The 21,652-nt window shown below is 41.1% G+C and overlaps 1 protein-coding gene across 1 annotated transcript; it reads left to right on the top strand.

Moving 5' to 3' along the window:
• Positions 1-1,569: 1,569 nt before the first annotated feature.
• LOC103357883 (matrix metalloproteinase-28-like) lies at positions 1,570-20,033 on the top strand (the record flags this gene model as incomplete). The annotated part of the gene is made up of 5 exons (XM_008282628.1): positions 1,570-1,584; positions 1,852-1,928; positions 2,783-2,964; positions 15,705-15,926; positions 19,788-20,033. Coding segments are annotated over exons 1-5 (742 nt in total), but the record flags the coding sequence as incomplete, so codon positions are not given.
• Positions 20,034-21,652: the final 1,619 nt, after the last annotated feature.

The following is a 21,652-nucleotide window of genomic DNA, read 5'->3' as shown; positions in this document are numbered from 1 at the left end:
AGCTGTTCATTCAGTTCATCATTTTAAGTCACCATGTCTCAAATTATGAGAACTCAAGTTTTGGTTCTAAATTGGTCTTAAAATACCAATTTGACGTTCAATAAATTTGACATGAGAAAAAGACATATTTTATGTTAAATAAACTAGAAAAAATAAGTTGATTTGACTAAATGCCTCTATGGTATTTTACAGTGTAAATACGAAATGTCTCATTTTTCTTTACTTTATATTAACTTCTGTGCTTTGTCACTTTTCACATGTGCAACTTAATAACATGCATGTACAAAGGTACGTAAGGCCAGCTTAAAAATAAATAGATTTCTTGCTTAAATAAATACATTCATATAAAGGAATAAGATGTGTATTTATTTCCTCCATCATCTATTCAAACATATTGGACATATGTGTAACATACAGATGTTAGAAAAAGTTCTCTGAAGCTTGTTGTAGAATTTCACTGTAAACACAATTTTACAGTAAAATACAGTTGCTCCATGTCAGTCACATGTTGTACACTAAAATTTAAAATAAAATCTAAACATGAGATCATGTGTTTTTACATTATATTTACATGGGTAAAAACTGTAAAATTGCTAATTAAATGGATACTTTCTTAGATACATGCTTATTTTTCTGTTAATTGACACCATTTGTATCTAATTTTAGAAATATATTTAGAGTAATAAACTTCAAGAGGCTAGTTTATTTAAACTATTTTTGAAATTAAAATGGAAATCTTATGGTTACTCACAGCTAAATGTGATTTTTTTTTTAACATTATACACGTAAATTTATTGTCATTTTTTATTTTCTTGTATTTTTATGGTTGTGTTTGTTTTTTTGAAAATACTGAAAAAAATCAGTACAATAAAGAAGGAAAATTCTGTTAAAGTAACAGTATTCATTAATTTATTTTAAAAACAGTGTAGCTGCATATGACATACAATGACAAAAGCCTGTTTTTTTGTTTTTTTTTTCTCTAAAGAACATATGTCTAAGGACGTTTTTGCGTTTTACAGTTTTATTGTCTCTCTGTGGTTCAGAATGCACTGGTTTCATCTGACAGCTGTCTTTTCTCACCATCCTCACCCTGCACACTTTCTTCCTCAAAGCTGGGAGACCTTATATAGTATTAGGCTGGTACATGTGTTCTCTCAACTTGTTCTTACCTATAAAAAAGAAAAAAGAAGAAAAAAAGCCTTCTGGCGTTTTCAGTATCTCTAATGGGACAAAGGAACATTTTTGTTGAACATTCCTATTTGCAGAAGCACATCTGTCATCAGCTCAATTTTAATTTCCAGCCCAACTTCACCACATCTGTAATCATAGCTGTGCCTGCTGTTGTCGGAACATGCAAACTTGCACATAAAGGCCTGTGATTGAGGGATCATAATATTAAACTCCACAATCACAATATAACAGCTGTTGTCCTGCATGCTGTTGGTTCATTTTTAAAGTATGTTATGGTTGGGGAAATTTCAGGACGATTCTTGACTTGCATATATATGTATATATGAAATTCTTCACAAACTATGATTTTTAAGGACACCTCGGGGGTTTCTTTGTCGTATGGGTGGTCCACAGGTACATACAGCAACCTATAGCAGATATAGTCAAAATGGGAAACTATCTTCACAACTTTATGAGTTTTTTTTTTTTTTTTGCCTCATGGGAAGTTATGCCTCTCTGGGGATTTACCAGAGACATATTAGATGGTATCAACAGGCCAGAAATGGATTTAACAAAATTGAAATCACAATCAGATTTTTATTAAAAGGCATTTGGAAGTTTTGTGTCTGGTTTATATGTTTAGTTGGAGCTTTCTAACACACAGTATGATTCCTTTTGCAGGATTTTCTGGAGAAGTATGGCTACCTCCACCAGGATCACCACATCCACAATGTGGTCGAGGTGCAGTCAGCCATCCGGTAGGTGACAACAGCTCTTTGGAAGCTTCCTCTTTGGGGTAATGTGGAAACGAAAAGTGGTACATATTTATATAATGAAGCTGAGCTAGGTGGTTGTGTTCAGAGCGTTCATTGGGGGGGGGGTGAGCTTGATGTGTGTCAAGCCTCGAGGCTGAACGTCGGTGCAGTAAAACACACCCTCACCTCTACACTGCGAAACCTCTCGTGAACCTTCTCTGAACCATCCAGGAATTTCAAGAACCTCACCCTCTGGCTCGTTTACTGATTGTACCGTAATGGATTGAAAAGCTTTGTGTGCTTGGTCTTAGGGTTAGAAAACTCTGGGCTGCTCATGTAATTTGTCAAAAACTGTAACTAGACTTCTCTGATGTAAGTCAATGTCTGACATGAATAAATAAAGTACGTAGAGATCAGGGGCTCCAGCCATGTATGTAATGTCACTGTGGATCGTGACCTAACAAATTATCTTTGACTACCTTCAGCATGTTTTAAGTTTGTATTTTCAAAATTACAATGATAGATTACTCATAAATTGAAACAGTGTGAACCTCTGGAGTCCTTCCACCTATTTTGTTTTAAAAAACTGTACCACAGATCATCCAAACATGGCATCATGACACTAAAGTTCATTGACGAACTCACATATATATAAATAAATATATATATATATATATTGCACACTGCATATACAGACCTCCTGAATCCATTTGCAGTCTAAGTATCTGACAGAGACTTGAAGTGCTTCCTGATGGTGCAAACACCACCATACTGCAAATCTTTAATTTCCTACGTCAACAGTCTGATTCATACGTTATTGGCGTGATTGAAGACGTGAACGTTTCCTCTCTCTGCAGCGAGTTCCAGTGGCTGTCCCGTCTCCCTGTCACAGGGGAACTGGACAGCGCCACCCTGCGGCAGATGGCCGAGCCCCGCTGCGGGGTGTCGGATGAGGGCAGCCAGCAGATCTGGGCTCAGAGAGTCGGTGTCATCTTTACCGGAAAGAGGCATCACCGCAAGAGGCGCTCCACCGGCCAAGGTACAGCTGTGTGTACATATCTGAGACATGGTGTTCGTGTGCATGTTTCAGAGAACACGTATGTTTGTGAAACTGACGTCTGTGTCTCTGTAACAAAGGTGGTGCATCTTTCATGGCCTTGTAGGTGGAGGTTTCGCGTGTCCTGCTGTGGTCTTAAAAGAGCCGACAGTTAACTGGGAGGGTCTGGCTCCGTAAAGCAAAGCACTAAATAGAGCTGAGGGTTGTAATTAAAGCAGGTGGGGTGTCTGATGGTGCACGCGGTCGCTTTTAACTGCAACTACACACAAGTCTATTGTGTATCTTTCACGTCATGTTTACTGGCTGGAACCGTCTTGTTTTGTCTTTAGTTTTTGAGTTCTATGCTTCCCTCTGCAGTGACTTAGTTTAAATATTCCATAAGTCAAAAAACACCTGCCAATCTGCTCCATAGTTTTTTAGTTTCTGATATGATTTGAGCGATATCAGTGCGTACCCAAACAACAGCAAAAATACAGCATCTGCAGGTCCATTTTCTCTCTAAGTTGTCCACATAAGAGGAACTTCCTTTACAAATCCACTGTATAATTCCACATTTTGACCAGTGCTGTCACTTTGATTGCTCCTTTAACAAGTGACGGAGGCTCTTTCTGCTGTAAACACAGAAACAATAGCATACATTAGTGGGATTTGCAGCATAAACTGGCTAAAGACTGCAGGATTTAAAGAGGTTAACGGTGGTTAAGAGTGCAGCTGCCAATTTTTTTTGCAGCTTCCATGAAGTAATTGAGCAGAGGCTTAGTGTGCTTTACTGAAAATCTCTGAGAATTACTGAAAGCTGTAGTCCCCCGCCCCCCCATGATACAAACACGTGTGAAGCCATGATAAAGCCAGAGTTTTCAGTCCAGGCTGATGAACACATGTGGCTCCATTTAGTCATTTGAAAACCGACTATTTAATTAGTGTTTTAAATGTACTCCGGGTTGATTTGTGTTCCTCTCTGTCTGTCTGTTTGTTAGTTTGAAGACCGACTGACCTCAAGAGACACTTCAACAGATTTTGATAAAACTCAGTTGAAAGTAACAGGGCAAGTAAAATGTTTTTGGTGTGGATCTGGATGTTTGATGCTCTAGTTTTACAGGCTGAATGTTACCACAGTGTCCCGTGTTTTTGCCTGTTTTTTTTTTTTTTTCATCTGCTGTCTCGAATGAGGCAACAGCAACAGCCGGGTGACAGCACCAGGAAAGTAGAGAGGCTTTCCCCTCCCTCTTTCTTTACATGTGCCTCCAGCCTGATGGTGTTTGACTCCTCTGCATTCCTTCCTGACACTGACAAGGTTGGCTAACGTTCAGGGAATGCGGCGGTGGCCGATGTTTGCTGCTGCCGCTTCGTGTCAGTACCTGAGCTGCTCTCTCTGGTAAACACATCCATAACTGACTGACTGGATTACGCTGTTTGCCAAACTGGCCGACTGTCTCAATGGCCCGATATCTCGCCAGCTGAATGAGGGGACGTCTCGCTGAGTGACTGACTGTTTGGATGGATTTCAGCCTGGTCTCGTGTGAGAAAACAACTCTGTGTCATTACTGCGGACCCAGACATGACTCATATGACAGGCGGCAGTATGGTTACACAAAGAGCAGCGGTAATGGCAGATACTTTTACACCCTCAGGTCAAACTTCTTTCGGATCTGGCTTCATATATCCACTGATGTAGTTCAACAAGGTAATAGCTTAATTGTGAGTAGGAGTATTATACTTCTGTGCAACCACCGCCTTGAAGTCAAACATTATGCTGCTTCATCCTAAACTGAAGCAGCAGATATGTTTCTGCTTGCGGCTTGAAGAATGTTTGCTGGAAGAGGTTCATGTTTGGATCAGACTTTTGATCTGACGGAGTCAGATTCTGGGCAAAATGCCAGCAAACATGCATTTAGTAGGAAAACTAATTCCTTAGCACTCAGCAGTGACATTCAATTTAAAGGCTTCAGTTATGTAGTTTTGCTCACACCGTGGCTCGAGGGAAGGCGCTGTTGGTCGTCAGTTAGTCCCCGAAACATCTCAGCACCTACTGAATGGGTGGCCGGATATTCATGGTGCCAGGGGATGAACCTCAGTGACCTTTCTGCTACCACCATCGACATGTCACAGTTTTCCTTCATTTATTAGGCTCTTATTAGGATGAATCAATCAGGACATTCATTGATCCTAATTGATGTACACTAATAATTCTGTTGATACTTGGAGTTTTCCTTTGAGTTTACATTTGTGGTTGTGAGTGAAATGTTTTGACAGCAGCTAGATGAACTTAGTCAGATTTGGTCCAAACATTCATGCCCCCCTCAGGATAATTTGGTAATTTCCATCCATTCATTAGCTGTACCTGCTTTATCCTGTTGTAAATTGCAGGAAGCTGCAGTCTATTCCGGCTTGCAGTGGGCGAGATGCAGGGTAAATCCTGGACAGGTCACCACTCCGTCACAGGGCTAACACAAAGAGAAAGACAGCAACGTGTGCTCACACTCACTGCCAATTTAAAACCACCAATGAATCTACAATGCATGTCTTTGGATTGTGGGAGAAAATCCACACAGGCAAAACATGAAAACTGCACACAGAACGGCCTCAGCCAACCAGCAGATTCAAACCATGAACCTTCTAGCTATGAGTCAATAGCATCAACCTCTGTACCACCATTCCACCTAAACTGTATTTTCATAAACTATTTCTGTGTTATTGACCAGATCCAGAATCACCAATAAACACTAAGCAAAAATACAATGCAAAGTTCTCTTTCTGACTAGAATAAAAGTACTAATTTCTGTTGTTCTGATAAGAAAAGGGCTAAATTTAGTCAGCTGTACACGAAACGTTTTTGGGCAAATTCTCGACCACCTTAGTGAGCTGTGGTTTTAAAGGACAATGATCAGATAGTGTGACCAGCATACAGACACTCCTTTGAGCAGTGGCTATAAAAGGCCTCCTTGAGGCGACCTTTTAGTTAAATAACACGATGCCACGGATGACAAGAAAAAAATGAGAACAGGCTTTTGGAATGCTGGTATGTCAGTTATTTCTGTAACCAGGAACTTGAACGTCCACAACTCCACCATTTGTGGTCTAGGAAGATGTCATAGACAGGGTTAGGGTTAGACACCAACTCATCCAAGCCCTTCGTCCAGAGTGGGACAACATTCAACAAACAGCAACAACAATCTCATTAATGCTATGTGTTACAGATGTGTGGTTTGTTACTGACTTGAGATTTCTGCTCTGTGACCTCACACTCCATCTTCATCTCCAATATAATGCATACTTAGTTATTTCATGACATTCATTCTGTTTTGAGATGGCATGTGGTGAAACAACAAATACTTATACCCCTTTGGTGTATATTATTAAAAGCAGCTTATGTATCATGTGAGTTGTCTATTATCCTTTATTAGGTGAACGCATCATTTATGGGATTTGTCTGAACATGTTTACGCCAAATCATTGACCAGACATTAAGCTGTTATTTCTATAATGCTCTGTTAATGATTTAATCGTGTGCATGTTTGAACATTGGACAGTTTTAATAGATATTAAAGAGCAGCAACATGGAAGCAAACACACTGAAAAAGCGTTTGTGTGCCCAGATCGTGATCTAAGCAGAGAAAGAGAACAATCTCACTTGGACTGAGGTCTCCATTAAATACAAGACTCAGTGTCAGTAGCATTGATAATTCAGGTATTGGTCCACCACCTCTCCCTGCGCGTCTTCCACAGCCTCCAGTAAATGAAACACTTAGTGCTGTTTGAGCTGTGTGTCCTTGACAGCTGCTAAACGAAGCCCGCGGCTGCAGAAACATGGAGATGAGTCAGTCGGGCTGTTCACTCTCAGCTGTGGTGTGATGTGATATTGTTTAGGGTGAACACCTCTGAGCTTCCTGGAAACTGAAAACAGACCTTGACTTGTAGTGGAGTCAGCTCCCACTGATATTTACAGAGCTGACATTCCACCACCCTGGTCAAGATAAGCCATTTAAGTGGAATAGGTGTGTGTGTGTGTTTGTGTGTGTGTTTTAAAGAGGTGTGAACTCATGGATCTGCAAGCTCTTAACCATTTAGTGGCCATATTACCAGCATACCATGTACTGTGATTTTACATTATCTCAGCAGTGTACACAAAGATTGGAGACAGACGAAACAAGCCATGTGATGTGACTTTGGGCTCTTGAAAATTGTGATGGGCATTTTTTTTCAGCAACTCTAGCTAAATTTGCAGTCAAAGACTTCTTGCATGTGTCAAAGAGCCTCCTCCTAACACCAGCAACAAACAAAATCTCTCTGCACCTCCACAAACAATAACTTTAGCTATCAGATGATCTGAGTCACTTCCTAACGCCGGTGATAACCCACCCTCCCTACACTGCTGCTACAGAGGGCATCATGTTAATTGCTTCCATAAGGGAAGTCTTGGAATGTCTCGCGTATCGGACTTCCTGGCTTCTCCGCTGTCCTCGGGGACCTCTTACTCTGCGGCGGTCTGGGACGGAGAGAAGGCGCCTGAGCCCTGCTGAGAGTACAGATCTGCTCACATGTGGTTATGGGCCTGATGCATATAGTTCATCTGAGAATGAATAATAAGAGTGGGATGGGGAAAGCGTCCCACAGGCTCTAGCGTTCTCATACCAAAAACTTGATGAGGGACCAAGTCATGTAAAAATCTTGACTTCATGTGGCTTCAAGTTTGGGGTTAAATTCCTAATTTATGTCTTTTCTGAATATAAATCTATGGGAGGACTCTTTTGCCCCTATATGGTTTTGCTCGTTCCACTTTTACTGTGTCTTATTTCAGTCCAAAAAAAAAAAAAAAGTAAAGAATCAAGCTGGTACAAAACTCAAGTTGCTGCTGAAACGTAACTTCTGTTTGTGTGTTTACTCACACAGAAACACACACTGATGTCATTGCCAAACCCATGTCTTAATGGCTCCTGATATCCAGATATTTCCCGTCTCCGGGGAGCTGTTGGGGTCTCTCGGCGATCCACAGCATGCAGTGGATACCTCTTGCATATCGCTCCCATCTCCTCCTCGCTGTGCGTTATTTAATGAAGGGCAAACGGCATCAAAATAACTCAAATTTTAAACACAAAATCGTCTGCAGGTTTGAAATCCCATGTCTGACCTCCACAGTCAGGCTGTAGCATTGAGCTAATGCAGGCATGTCGGTGGACCTCCCACTGACATTTGGCCTATTTTAAAAATATTTTGACAACTGTAAATGGACTTGATCTATGTCACCACTTTTTAAGTTAAGAATCAGCTCTGAATATGTGTAAACCCATAAAACCCCTGTGGCCTGTCATTGAAAAACGTCATTGCAGATAAATGATTAATTGCAGATTTAAGGTAATGGTTGATTTCTCATAGAAACTTACTCAGTTTATTTCATTGACATTTTTAGCCAACACAAGTTTTAGTAGTCATTTCCATTCTTCATTCCAGCCAAAATAATTTTAGACATCTTTGTCTTGCACTCTAAGTTCCTGAGGACTTTGCCTGGTAATAATGTAGAAAAACAGCAATACATTCGTTTTTTAACCAAAAATCATTGGACGGAGGAGTCAGAATTTTTTTTTCAGAGCTGATTTGCATGACTATTTGAGCAAACTCTACACACCTTCTTAAAATTCTCATCTTGTTTAAAAAGCGTTCTCCAGCTCTGTCCGCTCTCGGAGCTCCACCGTCGTGCAGCCTCTCCAGCTGCCTCTCCCTAAAGGTTCATATTATCTAATGACTGTTTCCTGCCAGGCAGCCTCTTTGCTCATTGTCGATGTGTTCTGCCTGGTTCACAGCCAGAGCGTGTTTGCTTTGTTTCCACATCGCTATATTGTTTAATCCTGTGTATATACATGAGCAGATTAGACGCTTGTAAATTAAAGAACGGCTGCATGTAGCTCCCCCTTTCCTCTGTCCCCGAACAAATGTGAGATTCTGGAGTTTGCAGCGCATGCAATTACGTCTAAGCTAAGAAACCACAGACACGTGTTGAAGTAAATTGTTTAGTCAAGCATGTGCTCAAAGTGCTTGTTAGTTTACCCAGCTGTAAGCTGACATGGTTAACATCCTATCATTTTGGCTCGGCCTGTCGGATTCAGAGAGGTTCAACTTCAAAGCATAACTGGCTGAAACTTGGGACATCAGGCATCCCAATTTATGATGCAGGACATACAAGATGTAAATACATCACTACATCAGTCAATGATGATAATAACAGTTTGAAGAACTCTTTTCCAAATGCTATTACCAGTGATATACAATGATGATAACGCCATAAAACTTGCCAGTGTAAATACCTGGCATGTATTCAAACATGAAACAGGAGGAAAACAGCCAGATTAGTTGAATGAAAACAAATTGGGGATTAATTTGAAATTCAGAGATCATTTTTAAAGTGAAAAATTTAAATAGTTTGTTTGATCTGATCACAAATAATCACTTTACTATTACTTTCACGCAAAAAAGCAGAAAATATGCACAGTTAAGCCCCAGAAAGTATCTTATGTTTGGCATTTTTGCCTGAAAATGACAATGAGTTGATAAACAGAAGTAATTTTCTGATGCTGGATCAGACAACTGATCACTTAACCTCTAAACAAACCGCAGTGTCTCACTATAACGTGGCAAATGTTTCTTTCCATCCTTATAGCTGAACAAAGTAAATGTTTTTTTGTTTTTGAGAGTCCAGTTATTTAGTTCATCTGCTAAGTCATCATTTAGATTTTAAAATAACAGAACATGAGTTTGTTTAAAATTCCTGCACCTGTGCTGTGTGCAGGAAGTCAACTGAAACAAAACAGTACAAACTGAGGAGGAAATACTTGGAGATCTGGATTATTCAGATGTTTAAGTCTCATAAAACAAATCATGTTTGTACAGAACAATGTGTGAAGAGTGTCTGTTCGTGTGCAAGTATTATTTTAAGATACATTTGAAAAATGGGAAGTTGTTATTTAGGTTGTGCATTTTATTTGGGCTCAAAAAGTTGTTGTGCAAACAGGTGTGTGTCCTTAGCTCCTCGAATCAACTGAACTGAACTGCAGGGAAGATAGATTTATTCTTTTTTTTTCTTTTCTTTATTTTTCTGGCATTTTTGCCTTTATTAGTCAGGACAGTGAGAGAGTGAGACAGGAAAGGGAGGAGAAGAATGGGGAGAGACCTTGCAGCAAACTGTCGTGAGCGGGAATCAAACTCACGAATGCCGCGCCGGGAAACTACAGCGCCTGTTCATGGGTCGCCCGCTCAACCAGGTGAGCTATAGGGGCACCCAGAAGGTAGATTTATTCTGCTTGAAATTCATCAATATAAGTTCCCTTGTGAATGTGTTTGTTGCACTGTAGATACAAATTAAGAACAAATTAATCTTAAATTCGTGTTTTGTTTGTTGTTCTGTATTTTACAATGTTTGTATCAGCGTTGCAGTGTTAATTTTGGCAAGATTTTTAAATTTAATTTTAGTCTTAGTCACTCACCAAAGACTGGATTTAGTCAAAGTCATATTTTAGTCTTTTAGTTTTATTTTGATTTAGTTAAAAATTTAATCTGTGGAAAACAGTTCTAGGTTTTATTTTTAGCCTCATTTTACTCTTTTTAAGTATTTTGACAATTTTGTTTTACTGTCATAGATTTAGTAAAAAGATGTTTGTCATGGTAGTAAAAACTCCATTGTAAGCATACCTATAACTATGTGTTTAATCATCTAAACCAGTGGCTCTCAAACTTTTTCTGTCAGGCCCCCCTTCGGAGGACAAAAATCTTTCGCCCCCCCCCCCGCCTTAAACAGGGGGGATAGCCTTCAGTTTTGCAGTGGTAGTCTCGTCAGTCATTGTTGACACCATATCAAGAGCAGTGGGGAGTAGGAGAGCCTCAGTTATTGGATGTGCTTTCTTGGCAATTCTGTCACAGGGCTCCAGACTAACTTTTCCAATGGTAGCACTGGTGCTACCAACTTTCTTCACTGGTCGCACCAGCCAATGATTTGGTCGCCCCACTCCCTTATTTTGGTTCAGCATTGCCACAGCTATTAATGCACCATGCAGCTGATGCATAACTTAGTTATGTTGCAATGATCTGCAGTGGTACAAGACTAGATATTTGTAAAATGTTTTAACCATAAAATATATTCATTTTGTCACCAATCCTCTTCTAATATCAGTCATTAACTGGACACAGGCTAAACAATTGCTGAAAATGCCCATGGGTAGATAGTGCATTTTACTGATGTTCCCGAAACGCCTCACATGCTACTATAGTAGGTGCTACATTTTATCGATGTTCCTTAACGCCACACAAGCTGCTACGGCAGATGCTACATTTTACTGATGTGCCCTAAACGCCTCACATGCTGCTATGGTAGATGCTACATTTTACAGATGTTTTCTAAACGCCTCGCATGCTGCTCCGGTAGATTCGTCTTAATTTTTGTTGTCAGTACTTCTTAAATTTACGTTCTCGTTACAAATTAGTCACGGAAAAAAGGGTCGTCAACGAAAAGTTTTCGTTTAAGTTTTCGTTGACAAAATTAACACTGTCTGGTGCTGGACGTGACGTCACTTTCAAGGCCACGCTCTAACGAGTAACTAACGTTGTATTAACCCCTAGAGAGTAGAGACTGAGCCAGATAGTTATCTGTAGTTTACCCTAGTACTCGCAGGAATTAATGTTGTATTAGCTCCCCCAAAGAGTAGAGACTGAGCAAGATAGTTATCTGTATTTTCCCGTAGTACCTCTCACGACTACCCAACCCAGTGCAGGACTCTGCTGTGAAGGTGGAGACATGTGGCAGTGGTGTATTTGCGACAATTAAAAAAAAAAATAAAGAAAGAAATTTGAAGGAGCAGCGGCTAGGATATAGGAATGGCTGGTTGAAGATTAATTCCATGATAGAACTCTGGGGAGAGAGAGAGAAAAAAAAAAAACTCACATTGCTAGGAACCCCTTCTACATCCTCAGCAGGTATCTCAGGGTCACAGATGTTTCGCCCCTTAACCTGTACACCTCTCCTGAGTGGGGCAGCAAAGGCTAAGTTATCCTTCGCTTGCAGAGGGGTTCCAGCTGCGATTCCTTGACAGCCACAACCACCTGGAACTCAACTCAGCTGCTGTGGCTATGTCCTTAGTGGCTCTCCACAGCTGCCTGTGATTCAGTCCGATCTTGTGCAAGAAATAGCGTACTGATGTTGCAGGGAAGCCCCGAGAGCCAACCTCAATCGGATATAAGGCTGTATGCCATCCTTTGATATGAGCCTCATCCACCAGGTCCTGGTACTTTGCCCTCTTGAGCTGGTGAGAGATGGCTATTCTATCTTCCCAGGGCACTGTCAGTTCAGCCATAATGATGGTTTTTGACCTTCTCGAGAGAAGGATCAGGTCCGGTCGGAGCATGGTTGCCACCGCCTCCTGCGGGAAGACCAGCTTCTTCTTGAGGTCTACATGCAGTTCCCAGTCAGATGCTTGATGCAGGATGGATGGGAGGGTGTGTGATTTCTGTGCCTTAGGAACCTTGCTGCCCTCTGAGTGGAAGATAATGCTTCTATGTAATGGTGCCTGCTGTTTGTTGGCACTAACTCTCTGCAGCTCAGTCCACTTGGCAATTTCTGTGAGGATTTTGTCATGTCTCCACCTGTAGCGTCCGTCTGCGAGTGCTCTTGGGCACCCATTCAAGATGTGAATCAGAGTGCAGAAACTGGCTCCACACTGGCTGCAAGATGAATCCTCTTCCTTGCCCCAGATCTTCAGGTTGTTTAGAGAGGGCTAGAGGTCAGCCACAACTCATAGCAGAAAACTCAACTTGCCCTGGTCAGTGGCCCATAGCTCCCTCCAGGACAGTGGCTGTTCGAGTACCTCTTCCCATTGCATCCAGCGGGCCTGGGAGGCTAGCCCCACCGCTTTAATATAGCGGTCTTCCTCTGCCGATTCCCGGATTCTTTGCACCACAAGTTCTCTCCTTCCTCTGACATCGGCCTTGCTCCAGCTCTTAGTGCTATAGTTGCCGAGCCCTTGATGCCCCTGACACACAGTACCTACAATCTCCTGATGCCTCCAGTATGCTTCTGCCTCCTGAACTGCTTCCTGTGGTTTCCATTTCCTGCCACAGTTAATGGCACTACTTGCATGTTGGACTTTCTCATCCTTGGACAGTCGCAGTGTGCAGACTGCCCTTGCCTTAGTGGCCTTGAATTCTTCAACAACTGAGGAGAATGGTAACCGGAGCTTTGCAGACTTGCTGTAGAGGTTGACCGAACTAAAAGCTGGGGGAACACCCAGCCATTTTTGGATATACCTGCTGCATACTCTCTCCATTGCTTCCACTTTGGTTAATGGAAAGTCATACAACAAGAATGGCCACTGCAGTCTTGGTATGATGCCGTACTGAAAGGACCATACCTTGAACCTGCCCAACAACAAACTTTGGTCAATTCTCTTCAACCATGCTTTCAGTTGGGCTGTGGTCTCTTTCAGGTTCCCACTGTCCTTCAGGGTGCTGTCATAATTCTTCCCTAGGCAGTGGATTCCTTGCTCTTGGATGGTTGGAATCTCTGAACCCTGAATACTGAAGATGTGTTCTGACAGTTTTCCCTTCAAAAGGCAGAGGCTCCTGGATTTTTTGGGTTTAAACTGCATACGTGCCCAGGTGGCCATCTTTTCCAAAGAGCTCAGGACCCACCACGTCCCCTGAACTGATGGGGTCATCACCGTGGGACATTCTCCCAATGGAAAGTCTCTGTTGAAATCACCATGAGCAGCTTCTATGCTATCTTCCACTTCTTCCTTGCAACATGTTAATCTTCCACTTTTTGGTTGTCCAAGAAGGTCTGATGTAAAGCGGAAAGGGTTGTTGAAGAAGGTTTTCCTCTGGCGCTGTTTCTCTTTCTGTCTTCTCCTACTCGTCTCCGCCCTTTGCAAATGGAGAAGATTTTTTCGCACCACTGAGCTCAGCTTGCTCAAGGCTTCCTTTTCCTCTTGATCTGCCTTCCGCCACCTTTTCTTGAGTGCTCTCAGATCTTTACACAGTTCTGCAATCTGACGTTGCCTTCTACTGGGGCCTGCTGGAGCTCTGGCAAGTTTCCCCTCTTTGACTCCAAATGTGTCACATCATGTTCCGTACACAGTGTCCACCAAGGTCTTTATCTTCTTAGTAGCATCTCCTTTCAACTTATTGTCCAGGATGATGCTTAGGTCTTCATCCAGTTGCGTCCATCTTTTGGTCTGTGGCTGGTGGTAAATTCAACCGTGGTTTCCTCTGCAAGCCTTCCAAGCTTTGGAATTCATGGCCATTCCAGCACAGCGAATGAATAGTTGGCTATTCGGGTCCAGCCCTCGTATGAAAATCCACATTTGAAATACTCCGGGTCATATTTGCGCTTTGCCATCTTGCATCCCAACATCAACACAAACTTAAAATGAACGCCAAACAAACTACGGGTACTATGCTTGTCAAAATAAAAGTTTTTTCAAAATAAAAAATAAGTCCAACCTGAGACGCACATTATATATTATTTAATTTTGACCAGCTGTCCGCGACCCACCCAGAACAGGTCTGCAACCCACTTTTGGGTCCCACCAGTTGAGAACCCCTGGTCTATGGTACTGCTGGTCTGGAGGGGTTGGCCTTTAGCCTAGCATAAAGCCCAGCTCGTTTCCTCCTAGGGCTGGGCCAAATCATACCTTGCATTAGTGATGTGCTGATTGACACTTAAATATCGATACTTCTGATACCAGATCTACCAGCTCTAAATTCCTCAATTCCTAAATCAAAATATCGATATTTTTGATACTTTAGTCATTTGAGGTAATGTAAATCATTACCCAGAGGTTAAACTATTGAGATCTTGACGAAATGACACGCGGCTGGTGGGAACTACTTTTTCTTCCGCCTGGGTAAGCACTTAATGCGTAAGCGCAGCAGCACGCTGTTCAATCAGTCTCAGTCTTTTGACACACTGGCAGGGCGTAAACGGAGTCGTGTGTGGAGCTGTATCAGCTGTATCAGCTCCACAAACAGCCAAGACGCACTTTGTGATGTTTGTGGAAAAATGGGAACGAGCAACACAGCAAACCTTGTGAAACATCTCAAGTTAAAGCACAACACAGAGCGTTGCCCCCCTGTTGTAACCTGAGCAGATGGTATGCTCCAGTATAAGAGCAGGAAACGGCATCTTAGTGTGAGACTGTGAGTTTTAGCTGTTCTTTCCTCTATTTCTTGTTTTCTTTAAACTTCTCAGGATTTTGGTTTTATTGTGTTGTTGAACCAACAGTTTTGTAAGCATTCCGATGCTAGCACCGTTATGTGGTGTGGTAGTGTGATAAGTAACAGTAAAATTGTTACTTTAAATGTAAATCTAGATTCTAGGATTCTTATCCAAATGAAAATACAATTGTAGCAGTGGTGACTTCACATGCCTTTCATCCCTATTTTCATGAATGGCATTCCTACTCATCATCTTAGTTGTGTCTTTGGCAAAGAAGAAAATGTCCCTTGCCATTCAAATATGCTTAGTTGCCTTTACTTGTATTGTTGTATATCATCTTTACTGTAAATGACTTCTGAAAGTATCCTCTTTATACTCTCAAGAATATTTCCATCTTCTTCTTTTGGTTATCTTGCGATTTGAGCTTATCTGCAGCTGCAGATAAGGCTGTAGGTTTGTGAAGAATAAGACCGTGAGCTTCATACCTGCATGTCTCATATCTCTGTTTTTGTCTGTGGGTGTCCTCCAGCCGAGAAGTGGTACAAGCGTCATCTGACCTACCAGATCGTGAACTGGCCTCACCACCTGTCTCTGGGCTCCGTGCGGCTGGCAGTGCGCACTGCCTTCCAACTGTGGAGCAACGTGTCGGGCCTGGTCTTCCAGGAGGCCCCCGAAGGGCCCGCAGACATCCGGCTGGCCTTTTACGAAGGAGACCACAACGACGGGGCCAGCAATGCTTTTGACGGACCAGGTCAGATTTGTCACACATTTATTCAAGTCATCACCACATCTCTCCATCTGATCAAACCTGTGTTGTACTGTGTAAAAACTTGTACTGTTTTCATTTCTAAGACCTTGATGTACAAATTATTCTGATATTTAACATGGCTAAATTTAGAACTAATAACCCAACACCTGATCACAAGTTAGTTCATATAGTTCAGTGAATTGAATGGTGAGTCATAGTTTTATTTGGTGTTTGCAGTGATTGTTTTTGGATGCTATGATTTTGTGTATGTAGTTTTCTCTCTGGTCGCTCTTGCAAAATCTAGCTTGATCCCAAATTCCTCAACCAATAAACTTATAGTTTCTGATGTTTATGTACACAAAAACCTGATTACTGTAAATAATCAGATTGAGGTAGTAGTTTGATTATCTCTGTACTCATTTGAATCCCACAGTAACAGTTCACATTTAATATAAACATGTAAACTCATCAAGTTAATGTCATGTGGGACATGAGGTCATCAGGAAACATCTTATTCACCAGAAACATGTTTTTGTTGTGAATTATTTCACACTGATGAATTTATGAAGCCTTTTAATGCATTTCTTTCACTCTTGTAGTATATAAGCTCCGTCCCTCACCGTTGCGCTGATGGTCTAATACAGTTTTGAGCAGTGGTTTCCAGTGTTTTTTTTGCTTCTCACCCATTTAATATGAAGCAACACTTACCTGTGAGTCCTCAGTACAGAAGTTAAGTCGTGCACAGTTCATTTAAAGAGTGATTTTTAAAATCTTAGACTGATTCATTTTAAGAATGAGACGTGAAGTGCAGAGATGTGTTATTAATCTGATAAATAACAAGTAAAGTATAAAAGAAATATAAATGCAATATAACAGGACACATAATTAACAAATAATACAGATAAATAATTCAACTAAAAGAATAAAGATTAACTTGTACAGTTTTTTAAAAGACCAAAACAAAGTTTAGATCATACTTTTTTTAAATGACCAGTTTTGTGTTCATATATTTTCTACACTGACAGTTGTCTTATAAAACTTGGCATTTATTCCACGCAGGTTTAGAGTGGATACTAACACATAATTGCAGCTAATAAACTGATTTCATTGATAAATTTGACAGGGATCCATGTGGATATCTGTTTGGTATCAGATGGAGATCGCTGTTTAAAAAAGAAAAAAAGAACAATGTCAAGAACTTGTCTTTCTCTAAGGTAATCTTCAGATGAACTCAGACACACACAGTCAAATGAATGAACCGAGTGAGCCAAGACAGACTTGAACACAATCTTTTATACAGCAGACGGGCTGAAGGTTAGTCGGACGTCCTCAGCCGGTTTCCAGAACAGCGTGTACGAGACGCCATCCAGACTCTCTGTCTCCTTCCTATCCTTGCATAGTCTTCAGAGGTGAAACAATTCATCTGTAGTAGTGAAAGTTAATGTTGCTTGACAATTACTGCTTCGACAGTTATCATGATACACATGCACAGGCCTGCATGGAATCATAAGCATTCTTTATCAGAAATTTCTATTTCAGGTATCCGCAGATACCGGCTTTAAAATGGCAAATTAATATTGATGGACACTTGATGGATATTTACTGTTGGGTTAAGAGTTTACAGTTCTGCTGGAGGATGTTACATAACATTAAATATAGCATGTTTTACATAGAAACTGAAGTACTTTTCTTGCACCGTTTAGTGGGTTATCACAATAAGAGTCGACATAACTAGAGGCCGTAGAGGGATATAGTTGCCCCGGCCGGCCATGATTGCACTAAGCCCCAGTAAACCATTATTCTGTCTAACTTACCACAAAATAGGTGTTTTCTTTCACTAATCCTGGTTGAATGGTTGTCCAAGGTGAAATGGGTACTATTCATGTATACATTACATGTTATTATAGCTGCCCCTGACCAGGGGGTAACTATAGAGTAATCGGTCCCATCTGTGAGTGTCTGTGAGTGTGTCTGTGAACAATCTGTTGTTCGCGTGCTAAGGTCTAACAAGTTGATATTTAACAGGTGAGCTAGGATGGCCTCTCCTAGTAACCATTATATTTTGGGACCAATCAGTGCAAAAATAGCTCAGCTTGAGGTCAACGGTCACTTTTCCAAAAATGCTGTATCATGGCTGGCAGCAGCAACTATATCCCTCCACTGAGGGCACTCTAGTTTAAAATATAATGGCAATTTCAATTTTTTTTTTACCTTGAGTTTGACCTTGAAATATCACAAAGGTCAAATGTTACATCCCCACTGGGAAGCCTATATATGGTTTCCAATACAAACAATGTTTCTAAAATTTCTGACCTTGAGTTTGACCTTGAAATACACTCTTGCCTATAAAGTTGGAATAGTTCTTGTTTTCAGACACATTCCTCTTTTTATTTCTAGTTATACAGTAATCACTTCTGACCAGGAGCAATGATTACATACTGAGTCCCAGTTACCAGGTGGAACCAATTCTGACTTTGGGATCTGACCAAAGAGTGGGACGCCCTGCCCATTGACACCATCAACAAGCTGGTGGACAGTATGCCACGATGTCTTTCAGGGGTGGCCATACTCAATATTAGTGACTGACTGACATTTGAAAGAGTAATATTGGACATTCTTTTGCATGAAATCTCCTTGAATATGTGTTTCCTGTTAAATTGACCAAGGTTCAAAAATTAAAACAAAACCCTTTATCCTATTGTTCAATACCTCAATTTAGTTTAAGCTTGAATACACAGTTTGCAAAAGTTAACTGTGGTTTAATTTTTTACTGTGATATGTATTATATGTATATTGTGATATCAACAAAGTTTTGAGAAGACATACACTTTATCTATCAAGAATAAATCACATTGTCACAATCATTTCATGAGAAGAGGAAACAAATATTTTATTGCAACTTTATGGGCAAAAATGTGTCATCCAAAGTCAAATGTAGCATCACCAATGGAAAGTGTGAACAGGGTTGCTTATCTGCACCAAATACCAGAAATCTGCCTTTCACCTTTTTTAGGTTATACAGCATTTTTGAATATGTGACCCTTGATCTCTAGCGGAGCTATTTTTATATGTGTACATATTGTTAATTGGCCAAAATAAGCTGGAAAATATCATCCATCCATCATCTATACACCGCCTCATCCTCACTAGGGTCATGGGGGGCTGGAGCCTATCCCAGCTGACTCAGGGTGAAGGCAGGGGACACCCTGGACAGGTCACCAGTCTATCACAGGGCTGCACTTAGAGGCAGACAACCAAGCACACTCACATTCACACCTACAGACAATTTAGAATCACCAATTAACCTCAACATGTTTTTGGACTGTGGGAGGAAGCCGGAGAACCCGGAGAGAACCCACACGACATGGGGAGAACATGCAAACTCCATGCAGAAAGATCCCGGTGCCCCCACTGGGATGCGAACTGGCGACCTTCTTGCTACGTGGAAAATATCAGTATATAGGATATTGGCAAAAATTTGAATATTGTTCATCCCTATAACATGATGTTATTTACATTGAAAAATAAGCAATTTGAATACTTATCACTGAAAATAGTCATTTAAATGTACTATCTCTTTTTTTTTTAATTCATTAAGTAGCTTTAAGGATGTCTAAAGCGTCATTTTCAAACACTTGCTCACAGTTGGAGATTGTTCCAAGTCTGAATTGAGTGATAATTATAGTGAGAGAAACTCCACAAGGTTTGGATGCTCAGCAGTAACAACTAATCCACTAGTAGGATGCTATTTGTTGTGATGGCAAATCAACCAATAAATAGTACAAACAGCTGAGATTTACAAAGAATCTACACCTAAACTATGATATATATAGTGAGTAACTGTGTCTTCTCTTTGTTGTTCAGGGGGAACTCTGGCTCACGCCTTCCTGCCTCGCCGAGGTGAAGCCCACTTCGACATGGCAGAGAGGTGGACGCTCAACGGACACAAAGGACACAACCTGTTCATGGTCACTGCCCACGAGATCGGACACACTCTGGGGCTGGAGCACTCCCCTGTCCGCCATGCTCTCATGTCACCGTACTACAGGAAACTGGGCCGCAGCCTGGTTCTGAGCTGGGACGACATCATTGCAGTGCAGCAGCTGTACGGTGAGAAGACTCTGGCTTTGGTTTGTTGTGACAAACTGATATGGTCTGGATGTGTTTTTTCTTTAAATTCTCATCCAGATTGAAACACTGTCAAACCTTAACAGCTACTCGGGGTAAATGCTGTCTTTGTTAAATGCATCTTGTGTGGCTCCAAACAGAGCAGAGGTGTTAAACGTCACACCTTTCACTGGACACACAGAGACAGTTTTACCACTTTTTCCTGAGGCTGAAAGTCTGGAGGGCTGGGAAAAAAAAAATCAAATCAGAGGACAAATGTGTGTGTGACCTCAGGAACATTTAAAGATGGTGAGATAAGAATGCAGTTTAGAGTCAATTATTATTAAACAAGCTGCATGAATTGCTGAGTCATTATAAAACCAGACTGTCTTTGAGAAAACACAGATGTAGGGTAATTTTTGTTCTGTTGCCCATTAGTTTGGGAGCTGCGGCACTGAGCTGTGAAAAACCTCGAAGGCCACCAGCTGCAAGTGTAGAGTGAGAATGAGTAGAACAACATAGCCTGCTGAAAGTCTCCACAGTTCATTAAAACCTGTGTTTGGGCAACAGTTTCTAAAATGGGAATCTGATTAGATCCAGAAAGCTGACATCAGCAGCACATTCAGAGCTCTTGCGTATTAAAGCTCACAGCTACGAATGTGATTAAAATCCACTGCAGCATTATTTGTGAAAGAGATTGTTGAAATGCTACATTTACTGAAAAAGGAGGAGCAGAGCACTTCTCTTTTTTTTTTTACAGCCACTTTTAAGTTTCATTGTCAAAAAAAGGTCTAATCTTGATCATAAAGAGTCTAAACAACATCCTTTTCTTTGTTGAGTTTATCTTTAAGCAGTCTGTTCTCTCGGTTTCAGTGCCTCTCAGCTGCTGGGTTTTCCAGACTGAGGGTAGCAGAGGTGGTGTGAGCATCAAAATGACACACTGTTTGTATGTTATTATTATTATTATGCAGCGTCTCACGGTGTTTACCTGGGAGTTTTGTCAGCTCTGTTGTGATAGATTACTGGTGTGGTTGCAGAATGCAAGGAGCATTACATAGGACTTATGACAACTATAATAGTTTCTGTTTACTGTGAACGTGTTGTCCCTCCTGGCATGTGTGAGGCAGGTTTCCACATGTGCCGCTCTGTACATTTCTCTTATTGCTTGTATTTTTCCTGCTCCTTAGAAACTGATTTCTCTGTAACAATTGTACAGCAACTATTTTTGCACCAAAAACAGCTTTTTTAACCCACTACCCACGTTCTGTGATGGTAATGTGTTCAATTTTTTTAAATCTAAAAGATGCATGAAGCGCTGTCTGTGAGCTTGAGCCTCAGGTGTGCAGCAGCTGCAGAGAGCCCGTTGAAACCACAACACTCTGCAGGAATGTTTGCATGGCTGCAGGACATTCACATACTCATTTGGATAATTTAACTCTAAACTTGAGATTCAGCTTAACTAAAGCTTGCAGGCAGCCTGATGAAATATTCTGCATTTGCTCAGTTACACTCAATACCAACAGCACTTAATGCCACATCGATTTGTGACTTGACCATATTTTGAATTAAGTGTCACTAATGAGCAGCAGTTAGAGCAAATTATTAGTGTTTAGTTGGTCATT

This window comes from Stegastes partitus, unplaced genomic scaffold (assembly GCF_000690725.1).
Source record: "Stegastes partitus isolate 25-593 unplaced genomic scaffold, Stegastes_partitus-1.0.2 Scaffold279, whole genome shotgun sequence".
NCBI lineage: Eukaryota > Metazoa > Chordata > Actinopteri > Pomacentridae > Stegastes > Stegastes partitus.
The sequence above is the reverse complement of the archived record's forward strand: the minus strand, read 5'-3'. Positions and strand labels throughout refer to the sequence as shown.